A 19,704-nucleotide genomic window follows, 5' to 3' on the forward strand; every position below is an offset into this window, starting at 1 on the left:
TCCATTTATTTTTAATCTATATGTGTCTTCATATTTAAAATGGGTTTCGTGTAGACAACATATTGTTAGATCTTGTTTTTTGATCCATCTTGATAATCTCTGTCTTTTAAATATATTTTATTGATTTCAGAGCGGAAAGGAGAGAGATAAAGAGATAGGAACATTGATGATGAGAGGGAATCATCGATTGGCTGCCTCCTGCATGCCCCCTATTGCAACGTGGGCATGTGCCCTGACTGGGAATCCAACTGCGATTTCCTGGTTCACAGGTTAACACAACCACTGAGCTACACAGGCTGGGCAAGCAGTCTCTATCTTTTAATTTGTGGATTAGACTATTCAAAGTGATTGCTGATATAGTTGAATTAACATATACTCTATTTTTTTTACTGCTTTCTATTTGTTACTCTTGTTTTTTATTCTTATTTTTGCTTCCACTCTTCTGTTTTTGTTTTTGTTTTCCTTCAGGTTTTAATGGAGCATTGCCTGTGATTCCATTTTCTCTCTTTTCTCAGCATATCAGATGTAGTGGGTTGTTTTTTGTTTCCTTTTGTTTTACCTTTTTTTATTAGTGGTTGCCCTGAGTTTGCAATATATATTTACAGTTAACCCAATCCAGTTTCGAATAACACTGCACCACTTAACACTCTACCACTTCCTGGGTGGTGTGGCTACTTTATTGTTGAGTGTTAAGAGTTCTTTATGTATTCTAGAATAAGTTCCTTATCTAATGTATGATTTTCAAAAATTTTCTTCCATTCCGTTCATTTTTTTACTTTCTTGATGTTGTGTTTTGAAGAACAAAAGTTTTTAATTTTTTAAAATTAATGTAATATCCAGTTTATCATTGTTGTTGCTGCTTGTGCTTTTAGTCTAGGAAACCATTGTCTAACCCAAGTTCATAGAGATTTACACCTATATTTTCTTCTAAGAATATTGTAGTTTTAGCTCTCATATTTAGGTCTCTGATCCATTTTGAGTTAATTTTGTATATGGTGTCAGGTAAAGGTCCAACTTCATTCTTTTTGCATGTGGATATTTCCTTGTCCCAGTACCATTTGTTGAAAAGACTATTCTCTCTCCATCTTTAATTATCTTGGCATCCTTGTCAAAATCGACTGACCAAAAAACATGAGGGATTATTTTTGGATTCTCAATTCTATTTTATCAATCTATGTCAGTGGTTCTCAACCTTTCTAATGCCGCGACCCTTTAATACAGTTCCTCATGTTGTGGTGACCCCCAACCATGAAATTATTTTTGTTGCTACTTCATAACTGTAATTTTGCTGCTGTTATGAATCATAATGTAAATATCTGTGTTTTCCGATGGTCTTAGGCTACCCTGCTAGCAGTTCTACAGGTCGCGACCCACAGGTTGAGAACCGCTGCTGTAGAGCCTAAGACCATCGGAAAACACAGATATTTACATTACGATTCATAACAGTAGCAAAATTACAGTTATGAAGTAGCAACGAAAATAATTTTATGGTCGGGGTCACCACAACATGAGAAACTGTATTAAAGGGTCACTGCATTAGAAAGGCTGAGAACCACTGATCTATGTGTTTATCTTACCAGTCCTACACTGTCCCAATTTTTGTAACTTTTATGTAGTAAGTTTTAAAATTGGAAATTATGAGCCCTCCACCTTTTATTTTTTATTTTATTATTTTTTTAAATTTAATAAATCTTTATTGTTCAGATTATTACAATTGTTCCTGTTTTTCCCCCCCATAGCTCCACTCCACCCAGTTCCCAACCCACCCTCTGCCCTTACCCCTGCCCCCCATTGTCCTCATCCATAAGTGTACGATATTTGTCCATTCTCTTCCTGCACCCTCCACAGCTCTTTCCCCCGCCCCCGAGAATTGTCAGTCCACTCCCTTTCTATGCCCCGGTTCTATTAGATTCACCAGTTTATTCTGTTCATCAGATTTTTAATTCACTTGATTTTTAGATTCACTTGTTGGTAGACATGTATTTGTTGTTCATAATTTTTATCTTTACCTTTTTCTTCTTCTTCTTCTTCTTCTTCTTCTTAAAGAATACCTTTCAGCATTTCATATAATACTGGTTTGGCGGTGATGAACTCCTTTAGCTTTTTCTTATCTGTGAAGCTCTTTATCTGACCTTCAATTCTGAGTGATAGCTTTGCTGTGTAGAGTAATCTTGGTTGTAGGTTCTTGCTATTCATCACTTTGAATATTTCTTGCCACTCCCGTCTGGCCTGCATAGTTTCTGTTGAGAAATCAGCTGACAATCGTATGGGTGCTCCCTTATAGGTAATTAACTATTTTTCTGTTGCTGCTTTTAATATTCTCTCTTTGTCTTTTGCTCTTGGCATTTTAATTATGATGTGTCTTGGTGTGGTCCTCTTTGGATTCCTTTTGTTTGGGATTCTCTGCACTTCCTGGACTTGTAAGTCTATTTCTTTCATCAGGTGGGGGAAGTTTTCTGTCATTATTTCTTCAAATAGGTTTTCAGTATCTTGCTCTCTCTCTTCTTCTGGCACCCCCATAATTCTGATGTTGGTACGCTTGAAGTTGTCCCAGAGGCTTCTTACACTGTCTTCAAATTTTTGGATTCTTTTTTCTTTTCCAGTTGGGTGTTTTTTGCTTCTTTGTATTTCAAATCTTTGACTTGATTCTTGTGATCCTCTAGTCTGCTGTTAGGTCTCTGCATAATATTTTTTATTTCAGTCAGTGTATGCTTAATTTATAGTTGATCCTTTTTCATATCTTCGAGGGTCTCGCTAAATTTATCGGCCTTTTCTAGGAAATTCTTGAAAAACTTTATAACCGTGGTTTTGAACTCTATATCCAGTCATTTGTTTTCCTCCATTTCTTTCATTTATGATCTGTTTCTTTGTCTCCACATTTTGGCTGCTTCCCTGAGTTGGTAGAGTAGCTTTGTGTGGTAGGTGTCCTCTAGGGCACAGTGGCTCAGCCTCCCCAGTTACCTGAGGTGGACACTCTTGGTGCACCCCTTTGTAGACTGTGTGCACAGCCTTGTTGTAGTTAAGCCTTGATTGTTGTTGGTATCACTGGGAGGAATTGACCTCCAGGCCAATTGGCTGTGAGGATCAGCTGTGTCTATGCTGGGAGAACTTCTGTGCTGGAGACACTCTTCAGAGACAAGACTTGCAAAATTGCAAAAGCCTCTGTGCTCAGCTTGGATGGGGCGGAGTCTCAGGGCTGAGCAGACAGCCTTGGCTTCCCATCAGCCCTGCCCTATGAGGCCCCTGGGTCTCAGTGTCCCTCGGTAATCGCTGCAAGCACTTCTGAGAGAAAGCTGCCCTCGAGTTTCACCCGCTGCCAGACAGTCCAGTTTCTCCCCGAATGAGTCTGGCTTCCCAGAAACTCTCCCGGAACTGGAGTTCAGCGCAGTCGGGAGCTTCCATCTCCCTCCCACTTTAGAAAGCCAGCCGCGCACTCAGCCGCCTATGCACTCAGCAGTCTGTCCTCTCTGCGCACACGCCTCCAGACCTCTGCCTTCTGCAGCTCCCTTGAGTCTCAGTGTGCTTTCTCTTTTCCTGATAGTCCAGATTCCCCCCGAATGAGTCTGGGTTCCCAGAGTCTCGCCCGGGACTGGAGTTCAGCGCAGTCGGGAGCTTCCATCTCCCTCCCACTTGGGAAAGCCAGCCATGCACTCAGCTGCCAGTGCACTCAGACGCCCATGCACTCAGCCGCCTGTCCTCTCCGCGCTCTCGCGTCTCTGTACCTCAGCCTTTTGCAGCTCCTCTGAGTCTCAATGTGCTTTCCTCTTTCCTTCTAGTTGTAGAATTTCCACTCAGCCAGCTTTCCAGTGGTTCTGGATGGTGTCTGTTTTGTCTTTTAGTTGTAGTTTCGATATTGTTGTGCGAGGCAGCAGTTTAGGTGTTTACCTATGCTGTCATCTTGGTTTCCCCTCCACCTTCTATGAAAAAACAAATTTTTTTCATTCATTGATTCTAGAGGAAGAGGGAAGAAGGGAAGGAGGAAGGGAGGGAGGGGGGAGAGAGGAAAAGAGAGGGATGGAGGGAGAGAGGGAGGGAGGGAGAGAGAGAGAGAAAAAAAACACTGATTTGTTGTTCTAGCTATTCATGCACTCATTGGTTGACTCTTGTATGTGCTCTGTCCAGGAACCAAATCCACAACCTTGGCATATCAGGACAATGCTCCAACTAACTGAGCTACCCAGCCAGGACCACCTTTGTTCTTTTCCAAGATTATTTTGGCTATTTTGCTTCTTTTAAATTTCCATATACATTTTAGGATCAGCTTGTCAATTTTAGCTAGGATTTTGATGGGTTATTGTTGAATTTGTAAATCGTTTTTAAGGGTATTTTCATCTTAACAATAGTAATTCTGCTAATCCATGAACATAGAATGTTTTCCCACTTATTTAAGTCTTTTTAAAAATTTCTTTCAATAATGTTTTGTAATTTTTAGAGTATAAGTAATATATTTTTGTTAAATTTATTCCTATCTTGATGCTTTTATAAATGGATTTTTTCTTAATTATTTTCTAGGTTGTTCACTGCAAATGTACAGAAATACGATTGATTTTTAAAATATTGAGCTTGTATTCTGCAACCTCCTGAAATTACTCAGTCTATTTTTTTTTTCAGATTCCATTTCAAATTCTGACTGGACACCAGAACCTTGTGAGTTCTTGTCACTTCTGTGTGGATGACACAAAGCTCCTCAGTAGCTCCTTTGACTGCACCGTGAAGCTGTGGGTAGGTGGTCCCATGATAGGTGGAATCAAAACATCCTGTATACTTACGTTGCCTCTTGTAGAGAGTTCCCCAGTACTAAAGTCCCGGTTCTCAAGGATCACAAGGATTTGGGGAGGCCATTTTGAGCAAAGTGCTGGAAGGAGAAACAAAAATGAGGGCTCACATTAGTGTCAAGCCACTGGAGAGAGATGAGGTTAGAGTAGCAGCTGTTAGACTGTTGGTTTGGAAACAGTGGGAGCAGGCAATAGAGACCACTGGACTGGGAGCTCCTCACCTTTTGTTGGAGAGTCCCAGTGTGCCTAGGGCCTATCTGGGGGGGTCTGCGCTGTGTCATCTCTTTGGGTCGCTTATTTGGAAAACTGAGTTCTATCCACAGAGATGGTATGGCCAGGCCTTGCTGGTCACAGAGGACAGGAAAGTGGCCAGGCCTGGGATCTGTTTATGATGAGAGGGTGAGAGAGGCAGACCTGAGATCAGTGTCCAAGGTGCAGGAAGCAGGGGAACAAGGAACAGGGGTGTGTGTCATGATCAGACAAGGTTGCAGAGAGGTGGCTGCCAAGAACTCTTCTGAAGCCTCTAGGCACAGCCAGCAGACCCCGGCAGGTCTGTTTAGGGGCATTGCCATTCAATTAGGAGCAGGGCTGGGGGTGGCAATGCTCACAGATGACCGTGTGCTTGGAGCTGGGCACACGGTGCAGGGCAGTCAACTCTGAGTCTTATAATCTCCTCTAGATTCAGGGGCAGGAGAGGGACAGGGTGGAATGAGTCAAGGATGGTTCCTGAGACTTGGGCGTGGGGTTCCTGGGTTCTTGTTCAGGTAACCGGGTGGAGGGTAGCTTGGAGGAGCATCTTTTCTGTCATTGGTGGGTACCAAAACCAGGCAGAATAGGCAGGAGGGTTTGGGAACTGTCCACGTGGTTCAGGCCCCACATTTGGGACCCACTAGCTGTGACCCTGGATGGTGTCCTTTCACCCTTTTGAGCTGGATGAGAGTCATAGAACAGGTGGTTCTCATACTTTGCTGTCATAGACAAGCTCAGGGCCGATGTGGAACTCAGTCCACAACTTCATTCAGTGCCTCAGTGACCTCTTGCTCTCTGTCCCTCTCTCCTGTTGATTTGAGGATGCGATGGAGGGATCTATTATCCGGGATTTTGACGACGGGCCCAAGGCTCCTATTTTGGAGTGCAGTGTCACGGCTGACAGCAGAAGGTGACCTTTGCTTCCTTCACACGGGTCAGGAACAGCGAGAGTAAGGAGGCAGGCCAGTGGACAGCACACCAGGGACAGTTGAGTAAAAACAATATGGGAATTTAATTTTCGTGGAATTTTATCTTATGTAGTGGACGATTGCCTTGGAACATGCAATATATTGAGGCAAAGGTACATTTTTATTATTTTACTAAATGTACAATAAAACATTTTAGAATGAAATGAGCTATCAATGTTTTTTTCTGTTAAAAATTAGACATGTGAGCAGAAGTAATTGATCCTTGTGAGTTGTAGATATCACCTTAGAAGAAGATGGTCAGTTATCAACAGAAGAGATGATGCCTTTAACGTCCTAAACACAAAAGAACAGATTTGGGCGGCTGAGGGAGTATGAAAGGAAGGGAGTGGCGCTGGTGTGCTTTGGGTTAGGTTCTCTCTGTGTTCAGTGAGAACCCACCGCTCTCCGGGGGGCGGGGGAGGCTCATGGAGCATCATTAGAGAGATTACAGTGTTAGTATTTGCAATCTTGGTCCTAAATGATAAAAAAATTTCTATGAGGGAACCATATGCATGGTCTCTGTCATACAGACCCTATGCTCGTCATGTTATTTCCAGAATTACTGCCGCGGCCTACGACAAAACTCTGAGGACCTGGGACCTTGAAACAGGCAAGCTGCTGGTAAGCATGCCCTGCCCAGTGGAGATGTCGGTGCACGGGGTCCTGCTGGGCCTCACGGAGCCTTGGGCTGGGCATGGGGTGGGAAGAGAAGCCAGTCTTCCAGCAAAAGAGAATTTTCTCAGGGGCCCAAGATGATGGAGGGTGGGCATTGGGGAAGGAGAGCTTGCTGGAGCAGGCAGGAGGAGGGCTTCTGCTTGAAGGAATGATACAAGTGGGATGGGGTGGGGATAATGGGTCATGGCATTTCAGGCTGAGGGAAAGAGACCCTCCTCTGTGAGGTGTCTGGATTTGATGAGGCAAGAAGTAGCACAGAGGCCAGAGGAAAAGGCCCCTTGGCCAAAGCATAAGGGTTCTGGGCCTTTTCCAATCTGTTCTCTATCTTGAAGGGGCCACCACCCATCCTTCCAAACTGTCCTGAGACCCCCCTCTCTCCTGCCCAGTCCCCAGCAGCCCAGCCCTGCTCAGGCATCTCGTCACAGTCTCCTATCCCATTCCCAGTGCCCTTCCCCCAGCAGCTCCTCATTGCATCTCCTCTCCCTTCCTCCTCTTTTCTCCCCTTGAAAAAACAATCTTTCACCATGGCCGGTGTTGCTCAGTGATTAGAATGTCATCCCTCACACCAAAGGGGCCCGGGCTTGATTCCTGGTCAAGGGCACATACCTGGGTTGCAGGATCCATCTCTGGCCCTGGTTAGAGCGCATAGGGAAGGCAACCAATCCCTGTGTCTCTATCACATCAATGTTTTTCTCTCTCCTCCTCCTCCTTCTCCTCGTTCTCCTCCTCCTCCTCCTCCACTTCCTCCTCCCCTCCTCCCCTTCTTCTCACTCTCTCTGAAAAGCAATGGAAAAATATCCTCAGGTGAGGATTAAAAAAAAATCTTTCTCTTAGTGCAAAGATCAGTTTATATTCATTGTAAACTTTTTTTAGAAAGACAAGTCAAGATAAAAAAAAAAACTACCCAAAATTAAAAACCTTAAAATCTCCAGAGATTATAGTTAACATCTTGCTGTCTCTTTTCCTATGTTTACATATGTTTACATAGGAACACAGACAAGTATGTTCTGTTAACAACATAGTATCATTCAGTACACATCAGCATCATGCTTTTTAATGGGTGTGTGGATTCCATGGGACAAATAGGTCATGCTGTGCTCCACCATTCCCTGGTACAGGACACTTGGCTGCTTTCACTCTGGCATAAACAATGATACAACAAGGAAAGTTTCCGTATAATTTTTATACATATGCAGCAATATTTTTTTGGATATAGAGCTGGATTTATTACTAATTTGGTATAGAAACATGATGTTTTTAAAATTGCTGTCCAGAAATCTGTCCCAACTCATACCCTAGGCACTGGAGGAGAGCCCACTGTCTCCGACCCTCACATATCAGTTATCATAATTTAAAAAAATTTAACAAGTTTTGTAGGTGAAAATGAGACCACCATTGACCTTTAAGCATTTAATCAAATGCTTACTCCTTCTCTTGTAGTAGTAAATTTCCTGTTCTTGCCTCCAGCCAGTTTTTCTATTTTGGAGGTTTCTTTCATTTCTTTGCCAAAATGAACAGGGATAAAGTTGGCCATTACTAAAACCTCACTGCCCATTCTGCTGGGTGCTCTCCCTGCCCTTGTTCATCAATCCTGGACATAGATTAATTAATTAATTACACTTATTAATTAAAACCAAATGAACTTAAAAATTCAGTTTTTTATTTGCACTTGCCCACTATCAGTGCTCAATGCCACATGTGGCCAGTGGCGAGGCTATTGGACAGCATATAGATGGAACATTTTTATCACCACAGAAAGCTCTACTGAGCAGCTGGGCTAGAGAGAAAACAACCTTTTAACCCTTGCCCTATTTCAGTGGAAGATCAGACATGAAGGCTTCATAACCTCCTGTAACTTTTCTCCTGACGGTAAATATGTGGTCTCGGGCTTGGATGTGGATCATGGAATCTGTATAACAGACGCAAGAAACGCCATGACTGTGTCACATATCAAAGGTGAGTTTGCCTGGGTTCCCTGCTCTGTTCTGTCGGCCATGGTAACAGATGCTTGTCACTTGACTGACTGACTTTCAATTGCTTTATTTGGTGAAACTGTAATAATATGAGCCATATAATTAAAGATGGGACACGGATTGCTAAAAACCCTGGCTGTTAATACCAAGACTAGTCCTCATCAGTTAAACTTTTTCAAACAGTTTGTGCTTGTAATAAATGAAACAATGTTCGGCTCCAACCTTATGTGAACATTTAAAGCCCACTCTCCTATTGAATGGAAGCTCAGCCTTCTTAATGTTTTGCTCTATTTTCTAAATATTAAAATAATAATTATTGTGTGTAAATTTCCTGGTGGTGATATATCATTATGCAAGATGCGACCATTGGGGGAAACTGGGCATACAGGATCTCTTCACATTATCCTTATAACTGTCAGTTGACAGTTACAGCAAAATAAATAATTAAAAAGTACATAATCTTTGTTATAAAATTTGGTGTGTAAAGTCAAAAGTTAAAGACTGTTGTACCTATTCTGTCTCCTGCCCAGAGATGCCTATTATAAACAATACGTTGCTGGGTGACCTTCCTGAACTGTGTGTGTGTGTGTGTGTGTGTGTGTGTGTGTGTTTGCACATGCAGTGTTATTTCCCATATGTGCTTTATGTCTGTTTTTATCAGTGTGGACCCATGATATGTGCAGTGCTCCATAGCTTGTATGTTTCCCTTGATGTATCACTTCCTACTCTACCTCTCCTCACTCTCTGGGTTCTAGCTGCTCACTATGCTTCTCCATGCCCTGTCCCACCTCTAAGCTTTTGATCATGCTGTTCCTTCTGCCTAGAGCACTCTTCCTTTCCTGCTTCCCTTGATAACTTCTGGGTGCTTCCTTGACCTCTCAGGGCTTCCCAGGCTGGGCCAGACTTCTGCTGGCCAGGAGCTGTGAGGTACCTCGCCCTCCTCTCATGGCCCCTGGCATGCTGTGGGGCATTGCCCACTCAAGGGTGAATCCCCATCAGACTAGGAGCTCTGCTGGGACAGAGAGCAGATTGGCTGTGCTCCTGTTCAAAGCCTGGCGCATGTGGCAGGCACTCAGGAACGTGTGAGAACTGGAATGGTGTTTCTGGACTGTTGTCACTGTCGGGGAGTAGTATGAGCCTCTGGGCCATGAGAAGCAAGTGGCTCAGGATGTAGAACATGGATAATGAGACCTTTCCCTGTGCCACAGATCATCACAAAAGATCAGTCACAGGCTGCTGCTTCGACCCTGATAGCCAGAAGGTGGCTTCCGTCTCATTGGACAAGAGCATCAAGATCTGGGATATTACATCCCAGGCCACCCTGCTCACCATCAACAAGTGAGGAGGGGCCAGGAAGCTGGGCAGCATCCTGCAGCAGGGAGGGGGCAGGGTTTGGCCTGCATACCTTCAGCTTGTTAGCCAGCATCCATGCTGGGCATCTCCAACTTGGTCACAGGTGCTATGAAGAGGCTGCAGAGGGGGAAAGGAAAGGCCGGGGAAACCACCAATTGTGACCTGTGGGATGGGACAGGCTTTGGGTGCATTTGTCTCAATGTGAGCCAACATAATCTTAACTGATTTTAACGTTTGCAAGTAGTAAACATAAATATTTTGTTACACACACACACACACACACACACACACACACACACACATACACACACACACATATTTACTTCAACTGTGAAACATAATTTAGAAAACTCAAGAGGAGAAGGAAAGTCTACTATATTTACCCATATTTTGCTTACTATGTTCTGTCTTCCTTTCTGATGTTCCAATTTTCTTTCTTTTACTGCTTTCTTTCTGTTTAGAAAAACTTCCTTTAGCCATTCTTTTAGGGTAGGTCAGAGGGCCATAAATTCTCTTAGTTTTCTTTAATCTGAAAATGTCTTGATTTCCTCTTCATTCCCAAAGGCTATTTTTGCTGGATATATAAATCTGGGTTGGCAAGTTTTTTTCTTTCAGCATGTAAAAACTGTCATGTCACTTTCTCTGGCTTCCATGGTTTCTGATGAGAAATCCACTGTCATTCAAATTGTTTCTCCCTTTTAGGTGAGGTATCATTTCTCTCTCGCTGCTTTCAAGATTTTTTACTCTGTCTTCACTTTTCAGAAGTTTAATTATGATGTGTCTGGGTGTAGATTTCTTTGAATTTATTCTAGTTGGAATAATATATTTTTGAATCTATAGATTTATGTGTTTTGCCAAATTTGGTAACATTTCAGATATAATTTCTCTGATTACTTTGTCAGCCCCACCCTCTTTCTTTTTTCCTTCTGGAACCCTGGTGAAACAAATGCTTAGATATTTTTGTTATAATCCCACAGGTTCCTGAGGTTCTGTTCCCCCCCCCCATTTTTTTGTTAGGTTAATTTATATTGTTTGCCTTCATAGTCACTAATGCTCTCCTCTGTTCTCCCCATTGAGTTTTTAATTTTGGTTACTGTATTTTTCAGTTCTGAAATTTCCATTTGATCAGTCTTTATATCTTCTATTTTTTTTTTTTCGCTGAGGATTTCTATCTTTTTGTTTGTTTCAAGTGTGATTGTAATTGCCCATCAAAGCATTTTTTAAAAATTTAATCTTCACCACAGGATTTTTTTCTAATTGATTTTTATTTTTTGTTAATCTTCATCTGAGGATATTCCCCTCCCCCCCCCCCCCGCACTGATTTTTAGAGAGAGTGGAAGGGAGGGGAAGAAACATAGAGAGAGAAACATTGATGTGAGAGAGACACATTGATTGGTTGCCTCCTGCACATGCCCCAATTGGGGATGGGAATCGAGCCTGCAACCAAGGTACATGCCTTTGCGGAATCGAACCCACGATCTTCAGTCTGTGGGCTGATGTTCTAACCACCAAACAAACTGGCTAGGCTAATTGATTTTTAGAGAGAGGGGAAGGGGGAGAGAGAGAGAGGTGAGAGAAAAACATCAGTTGGTTGTCTCTGTATGTGCCTCAACCAAACCCAAAACCTAGGTATGTGCCCTAATCAGGAATTGAACCGCAACCTTTTGGTGCATGGGACAACACTCCAACCAACTGAGCCATCCAGCCAGGGCCCATCAAAGCATGGCTACTTAAAAGAGATAGGGATGGGACTGTAGTTTCCCCCAGGATATTTGGCTGGAGTAAGGTAGGTATTGTCTAAAGGTGTTCCGTTTTCTTAGGCTCTTCCTTTGGCTAGGGAGAAGGAGTTCATTTGGAGGCCTTTTCTTTTGTTCTCCCTTGCCTTGTTGTTGTTACAAGGTTTTCCAGTACCCAGGCCAGGATATATGAAGCAAAAAGAAAACCCTAGGGCCTCACAGCATGCCCTCCTTTGGTCCCAAGAGTCCTGGCTTGTCAGCCTTCTTTTCTCCACCCTTCATAGTCTTCTGTTTGCTCTGTAAATGCCCAGGGTTGTTATCTGCACTGTGCAGGAGGAATAGAGAGGAGTGCATTGACTCCATCTTGTCCAGACATGCACGTGCAACACAAGCACTTCCCCCAAACATTGGTACTAAGAAAAATGGTCTTTTATGAGAAGTGGAATTTGTTTGAAATGAGAACCCATCCTGGAAAAGAGAGATAGCCCTGGTCTGAACCCCAATGACAGTGTCCAGATTCTGGGGAGGCCTTTATTGTCCATCTCCAGGTTTAAACCCCAGTGAGAGTGTCTGGATGTTGAGATGGTTCTCAGCCCAATAGGCACAGGAATTTGGAAAGTTTTACCCTGGACGCCCCTGGGAAGTTGACTCCTACCCACCCTCCCCCCGACCCACATTGATCTTGCTCAGTTTGTACATTTCAAAGAACTGAGACAGAGTCCAAAACTCTGACCTGAGCACTAGAAAACAGTTTTGTCCAATCCTTTCCTCAGGTAAAAGGATTGATTTTATGATCCGGGCAACTAAGAGATGCTCATTTATGTTCATAGATTTGCATGAAAAATCTGTCTATAACAGGAGATGAGAATCATGGGGAAAATACTTTGAGGATGACAAACAACAAAAAGAAGCAGCAAAATGCTCACAGATTTTTTTTTTTCCAAAACAAGAAGATATTTAAAAATTGAGAATGGATAACCCAAAACTATAGTAAATAAAAGCACAGCATTAAAATATGCTTTAATGACACTGAAGACAGACAGAGAGAGAGGGAGAAAGAGAGAAAGAGAATGAGCAGTTGCGGTAAAGAGGAGGGGGCAGGGGGGCTGGGGAGACTGCCAAGCTCCATGTCCTGGGGAGAGAGGAGCTGGAGACTGAGCAGGAGAGGCATGTGATCCAGCACCCAGGCCTGAAGGGCTGTGAGTCCATTAACCATCTGGACAGCTGGTCCAGCTGCTCTCTTTCCTCAAGCTCAAGCAGCTCTGGATAGTGCAGCGGTTCTCTGCAGGGGCAGTTTGCATCACAGTGGACACTTGGCAGTGTCTGCAGACAGTTTTGGTTGTCACACTAGGTATGAGGGCTACTGGCATCTAGTGGGTAGAGCCCAGGGATGACACCCAACATATCACAATGTGCAAATCAGTTCCCTATCACAATGTGTTATTCAGTACAAAATGTCAGTATTGCCAGGATTGAGAAATCCTAGGACAGTGAGACATAGAGCAATTACTGTCTGGACCACGGTAAGCAGGAATGAAGTCCATAGGTCACAGGGCATCAGCTCCAATGCCCTCTCCCTTCACCCTCCCCCCATGTAGGTGGGTCATCAGATTTTGTAGGAACCAAGTGCTAACATGTGCACCCTTCCATCTGTTCCAGCGCACATACCAATGCAATCTCAAGCTGCTGTTTTACCTTCAGCGGCCATTTCCTGTGTACAAGTTCTTGGGATAAAACCTTAAAAATATGGAACATCCATACAGGGGAGTTTCGAAACCGTGGAGCCTGTGCAACTCTGATGCACGGCCATGAAGGTTCTGTGAGTTCCTGCCACTTTGCCAGAGACAGTGAGTAATACACACTTAGGAGGATTCTGCACCTGTGGGAATGCTGGGCAGAGTACCTCATGTTTCATTCACATGAACTTTCCTCAGCACAGAGCTGATTTTCAATGCTGCTGGCAGCGAGGTGGATTTCTTTTTCACAAGAACAAACAAACAAGAAAAAGGCAAGAGAGAGATTCATAGACATAGTTTGTAAGTGACAGAAATTCCGTTCAATGTGGTGTAACTAGCAAAAGAAATTAACTCCTGCAATGGGAAAGTCCAGGGTCAGGTCTCACTTGAGATGTGGCTGGGTCCAGATACTCAGACTATGTTGCCAGGGAGCCAACTCTTCTACTTAGATCAGCTTCTTTCTTGTATTGCTATTTTCCCCAAATAGGCAAAGTGGCCCCTGGTGGTTCAAGCCAACAGCGGTTCTGGCTGCTGGCACTCCTGGAAAAAGAAGCTCCCTCTGATGGTCCCAGCACAAGTCCCATGGAAGACTCCCATTGGCTCAGCATGGGTCACATGCCCATCTCTGAACCAATCACTTTAGCAGGTGATGAAAGGTACTGATTAGCCTGATCTGAGTGACTTGTCCATCTCCAGAGTTAGAGGTTAAGGTCAGTACACTCTGAAGCAGAGGGACTGATAATAGGTGAGGGAAATTGGGAAGCTATTTCCAGATGAAGGGCAATGACAATAAGCTGCCATGGCAGTTAACCCCAGAGGGGGAGTGACTGCTCCTGATACCCAGGGGCCAAAGGTTAAACTCCTCCATCCTCATGGAGTGTGTGTGAGGAGCACCCAGCCAGTACCCACACAATCACAGTATGACTTGAGAAATGCAAGGGTTTTTCTGAATAACTTTTCCTTTTCAGAAGTAGCCTCTGTGTAAGTCAGACCCCATTATGAGGCGCCCTGCCAGTTTCTATTCTTGGCTTTATTGGGTTCAGGGTTGCACAGTCAATCGCTGCTATTTGCAGATTCCATCTTTGTAAATTACATGCTAAAATTAATTTGTGACCCTAAAGTCAATACTCATGGCACTTTTGTGGTCACTCATGGATATGTGAATTGCAGCGGGGAGCTTGAGTTAGCCTGTGCATGCATTCCCACTGAAGTTGAACAAGGTGACTCAGTGCCTTCTTGTTTCATCTCTCTTATTATAACGTGTACTTTTTTTGTGGTCTATTTAGTGCCACATTCCACAATTTGAGCTTTTAGTTGGTGAGTTGCAGGGTTGCAGTGCTGTCCAGTGTTCCTAAGTGAGACAAGGCTGTGATATGCTTTATGGGGAAAACACATGTTACAGAAGCTTCGTTCAGGCAAGAGTTAGAGAACTGATGGCCATGAATTCAGTTCTAACGAATAAACAATATATATCAAATAAGGTGTCTTTAAACAGAAACTGACATTAAACAAGGTTATGTATTGATCGGTTAAGGAAATGTGACCAGAGGCTCACAGGAACCTAACCCTGTATTTTCCTTAAGAACAGTGGTTCAGTATTTGCTAATTCAGTCTTTGCAATGAATTCACAGAATGTAACTACCATTAGTAATGAGAATCAACTGTAATTGGGGTTGAACCATCAGGAAGGGGTCAGAGTGTCGTCAGAGTGAGCCATGAGGCGCCTCACTGATGCAGCCTCAGGCCCGCTGGGACCTCCCACAGGAGGAAGCAGTTGGCTGGGAAGATGACGCCTTGAGACTCTCATTTTGTGTTGCAGCATCTTTTCTCGTGTCTGGAGGGTTCGACAAGACTGTGGCTATTTGGGATGTAGGAGAAGGCTACCAGAAGCTCTCCTTGAAGGTACCAATTCCAGCATCAGATAGAGCATCTGAGCTTTGTTCCTTAGTCATTCCATGCGGGGTGGTGGATGCTGGGAGAAAGCAGACCTAGATGTCACCTGTGGAGCTGATACCCCTGTGGGGAAGGACAAGCAAATCATCAACAGTGTGAGTGAAATGGAGAAACCACAACGGTGATGTGATAGAAACCGACGGCAGGGATAAGTCCGTGGTGGGTGGGAAGGGAGGGCCTCATGGAGAAGGTGGCCTTTGAATTGAGAATCAGATGGCAATGAAGGACAGGATGAGTGAGGCTCTTGAGGGAGGGAATTTCAGGCAGATGGAAAAGCAAATGCAGAAACTCAGAGACGGGAAAGTGTTTAAGAACAAGAGAAATTACTGTGCAGAAGGCTGAATGCCACAGTGAGGTGCGCACAGAAAGCTGTGGGCTCCAAAATGGAGGGCGTCAATTGGGTGCTTTTGGCTGCAAGTTAGAGAAGACTCCACTCAAAGTAGCTCTATAATAAGGGCACGGATTATCCAACACGGCCAGAATCCAGAGGTCAGGTGGTCCCAGGACCGGCCTCTTCACTGCCGCTGCTCCACCCTAAAATGTCTGCACACTCCCTGATCCTATGATTTCATGGCACATTTGGCTGGGAATGCTTGCATCCATGAGTCTTGGTCTCTCTGTTCCCTGTGACCAAATGTAGACAATGTCCCCTTGATCACCACAACATTCAGCCTCCCAAGGCTGGTCTGTCTGAGCTTTCTTCTCCGAGCGTTTGGAGGGGCAAAAGGATGTAAGCAAATAAATGGCTTAAAACTGAATGTTCAACAGTCCTGTGCTTAAAATTAAGTCCTTTTGTCCTCCTGTTCATTTGTTCTACTAACTTTTCTTCTCCTCTCTCTCTCTCTTTTCTTCCACCCTCAAATTCTTGCCCTTTTGTTATGCACATCAGTTTAACCTTCTCTCTGGTTTCCTGTCCTCCTACCAAACCATGTTGCCTCACTGTCCACCTCTTTGCATAAGAGAAAGGCCAAAGAGTGATAAGGATGCTAACACAGAGCCCTGACGTCATCAAATGTCTGGTCAGCAAAGGTATCCATCTCCTCTGAGCTCCTTTGTATCTGAGGAAAACTATCCCCCATTTGCTTAAGTTTGTAGTCACTTGAAGCCAAAAGCCCTCTCACCAATTGGACCTGTGAGTAGTATTCCCTAGAACCGTGGTCGGCAAACTGCGGCTCGCGAGCTACATGCGGCTCCTTGGCCCCTTGAGCGTGGCTCTTCCACAAAATACCACGGCCTGGGCGAGTCTATTTTGAAGAAGTGGCGTTAGAAGAAGTTTAAGTTTAAAAAATTAGGCTCTCAAAAGAAATTTCAATCGTGGTACTGTTGATATTTGGCTCTGATGACTAATGAGTTTGCCGACCACTGCCCTAGAACAAAGAAAGCAAAAGCCTGCAAGAGGTGCTCTGGCACCAGCTGGGAATACAATAATTCTTTTCCTGTCCTCCTGTTTTTAAAAAACACACGAAGGCCCAGCCTGTGTGGCTCAGTGGGTGAGCGTCAACCCATGCACCAAGAGATCACAGATTCCATTTCTGGTCAGAGAACATGCCTCTGTTTTGGGCTCAATCTCCAGTAGGGGGTGTGCAGGAGGCAGCCAATCGATGATCCTCTCTCATCGATGTGTCTATCTCTATCTCTCTCCCTTCTTCTCACTCTAAAAATAAAGAAAATAAAAAAGACATACATGTGTACCACAAGCCTTTACATTCTGTATTCCACCTTAAATGTCCTTGGCGAAACCAGGGAAGCACAATTACTAGTAGTTACTCTTATATGTAAGCAACATTGGGTTCTTCACTTTTTTTGTTTTGTTTTTGTTGTTCTACAAAACCTTTCCTCTAGATCCTTGTTAAAATTCTGTTTTCCTCAGGGCCATAATGACTGGGTGATGGATGTTGCCATTAGCAACAACAAGAAATGGATCCTGTCTGCTTCAAAGGTAAAAGTGGCCAACCTTTGAGTGACTTAAAATCTCCATTGTATTTGTGAGAATTGGTGATTAACAGAAGCGCTGCTGTCAAGTAAAATTGTTGGGCAGGCTCAGTTTGAGGGCCACACCTGGCCAGGCCGTCCCCCTACAGGGAGCTGTGTGTACAGGGAAATGAGGTCCCTCTATCCCCTCATGTGGGGAGTTACCAGGTATTTCTGTGTCTGCACCACTGGCATTTGAGTCTTATTGGAACAAGGGCCTGGCCAGACTGGTGAGTGGTAAAGGCAACAAGAGGCCTTGGAGGGGAAGGCATCAGCTGTGGACAAGGATCAGAGATCACCCTGAGGTCCCAGGTGGGTCTTCTCTCCCTACCTCACTACATCCTGGGATTCCATTTCAGTGGCACACAGTGACTAGCCCAGGATATCCTGAGGGCTGTCCTCCAGGTGTGAGGACCAGAGAGGTGGGGAGTCACCTTGCCCCACCTTTATTAGAGACATGTCATTCTCTAAGCTGAGAGTTTGTAGATCCATGAGACTGTAGACAAGACTCTGCCTACCATTACTAACTTAGTTGGGAGCCAACCCAGGATACTGCTACACCTGACAGAAAAACCATGTGTCATATTTTAATTTTATTTTTTAAAGATTTTTTATAAATTCATTTTAGAGAGGGAGATATATCAATGTGAGAACACACACCCTCTACCGGGGATTGCACCCCCAACCCAGGCATGTGTCCTACTGGGAATCAAACCAGCAACCTTTCAGTGCATGTCCCAACAGCCAACCAAGCCACACCAGCCACACCAGGGCTATGTGTTATTATTTTCATACTGGAGGCCCGGTGCACGAATTTGTGCACTGGTGGTGGGGTCTCCCGGCCTGGCTTGCGGGATCAGGCCAAAACTTGCTCTCCTATATCCCCCGAGGGGTCCCGGATTGCGAGAGGGTGCAGGCCAAGCCAAGGGACCCCACCACCGGTGCATGATCGGGGCCAAGGAGGGATGCGAGAAGTTGGCCAGCAGGGGAGGGACCGTGGAAGGGCTCCAGGGCGTGTCCGGCCCATCTCGCTCAGTCCTGGATCGGCTGGACCCCAGCAGCAAGCTAACCTGCTGGTTGGAGCGTCTGCCCCCTGGTGGTCAGTGCACATCATAGCGAGTGGTTGAGCAGCCTTAGCATATCATTAGCATATTATGCTTTGATTGGTTGAATGGCCGACCAGACGACCAGACACTTAGCATATTAGGCTTTTATTATATAGGATAAAAACATGAAAAATGCCCTGGCCTGTGTTGCTCAGCAGTTAGAGGGTCAATCCACACACCAAAGGGTTGAGGGTTTGGTTTGATTTCCAGTCAAGGTCACCTACCTGGGTTGCAGGTTTAATCTGAGCCCTGGTCAGGGGTCATTCGGGGGGCAACCAATCAATGTGTCTCTCTCACATTGATGTTCTTTTTTTCTCTCTCCCCCCTCCTTCCCTTTCACTCTCTTTTGAAAAAATAATGGAGCCCGGCCATTGTTGCTCAGTAGTTGAGTGTTGACCCAGGAAACAGGAGGCCATGGTTTAATTCCCGGTCAGGGCACAGGTTGAGGGTTCGATTCCCAGAAGGGCATGCAGAAGGCTACCAATCAACGATTCTCTCTCATCCTCGATGTTTCTATCTTTCTCTTCCTCTCCCTTCTTTTCTCTCTGAAATCAATAAAAACACATTTTAAAAAATTGCTGTAAAAGAACAATGGAAAAATATCCTCGGCTGAGGATTAAAAGGACAAAGAAAGAAACAAACAAACAAAGAAAACCATGAAAAATGATTGTCAGTTATAACTCAGTAAAGTGGAAAAAGTAAAAATTAAAACAAAATATGAAAAATGAGTGTTTATTTGACATTGTTTTATTCTTTATGTTTTACTTTTCTGTTACATAAATGCTGTTATTTAAACAAAGCAACAATAGGACTAGTTAACAGCAATAATTAGTAATTAATAGTAGGACTAATTAAACAAATATGTTTAAGAAAAATACAAAATATTTTATAATGTTTCTTTCTGTCCTCTGATACAGCAATTTATTTAGATTTTTAAAAAGTATTTATTGGAGAGAGAGAGAGAGAGAGAGAGAGAGAGAGAGAGAGAAATTGATTAATTGCCTCCTATACGCATGACCCGGGGACAAAATGTGTCCTGACCAGAATGACGCTCAACAAACTGAGCTACACCAGCCAGGGCTCAGTGTATATTCTTTTTTTTTTTTTTTTTTTAAATATTTTTATTGATTTCAGAGAGGAAGGGAGAGGGAGAAGAAGAGATAGAAACATCAGTGATAAGAGAGAATCATTGATCGGCTGCCTCCTGCA

General features: G+C 44.0%; 1 protein-coding gene across 1 annotated transcript in view; it reads left to right on the forward strand.

Moving 5' to 3' along the window:
* The window catches only part of WDR88 (WD repeat domain 88), a gene marked incomplete at both ends in the record, with an annotated part of 59,738 nt that overhangs the window by 9,892 nt on the left and 30,142 nt on the right, over positions 1 to 19,704 (forward strand). Inside the window, 8 exons of the mRNA XM_080645193.1 lie at positions 4,612 to 4,722; positions 5,846 to 5,934; positions 6,550 to 6,613; positions 8,485 to 8,623; positions 9,849 to 9,978; positions 13,389 to 13,576; positions 15,285 to 15,367; positions 17,289 to 17,357. Of these exons, the coding sequence (XP_080501319.1) occupies positions 4,612 to 4,722; positions 5,846 to 5,934; positions 6,550 to 6,613; positions 8,485 to 8,623; positions 9,849 to 9,978; positions 13,389 to 13,576; positions 15,285 to 15,367; positions 17,289 to 17,357 (873 nt within the window). The remainder of the gene's footprint in view (positions 1 to 4,611; positions 4,723 to 5,845; positions 5,935 to 6,549; positions 6,614 to 8,484; positions 8,624 to 9,848; positions 9,979 to 13,388; positions 13,577 to 15,284; positions 15,368 to 17,288; positions 17,358 to 19,704) is intronic.

Source organism: Plecotus auritus, assembly GCF_963455305.1.
Source record: "Plecotus auritus genome assembly, chromosome: 10".
In the NCBI taxonomy this organism is placed as follows: Eukaryota; Metazoa; Chordata; class Mammalia; order Chiroptera; family Vespertilionidae; genus Plecotus; species Plecotus auritus.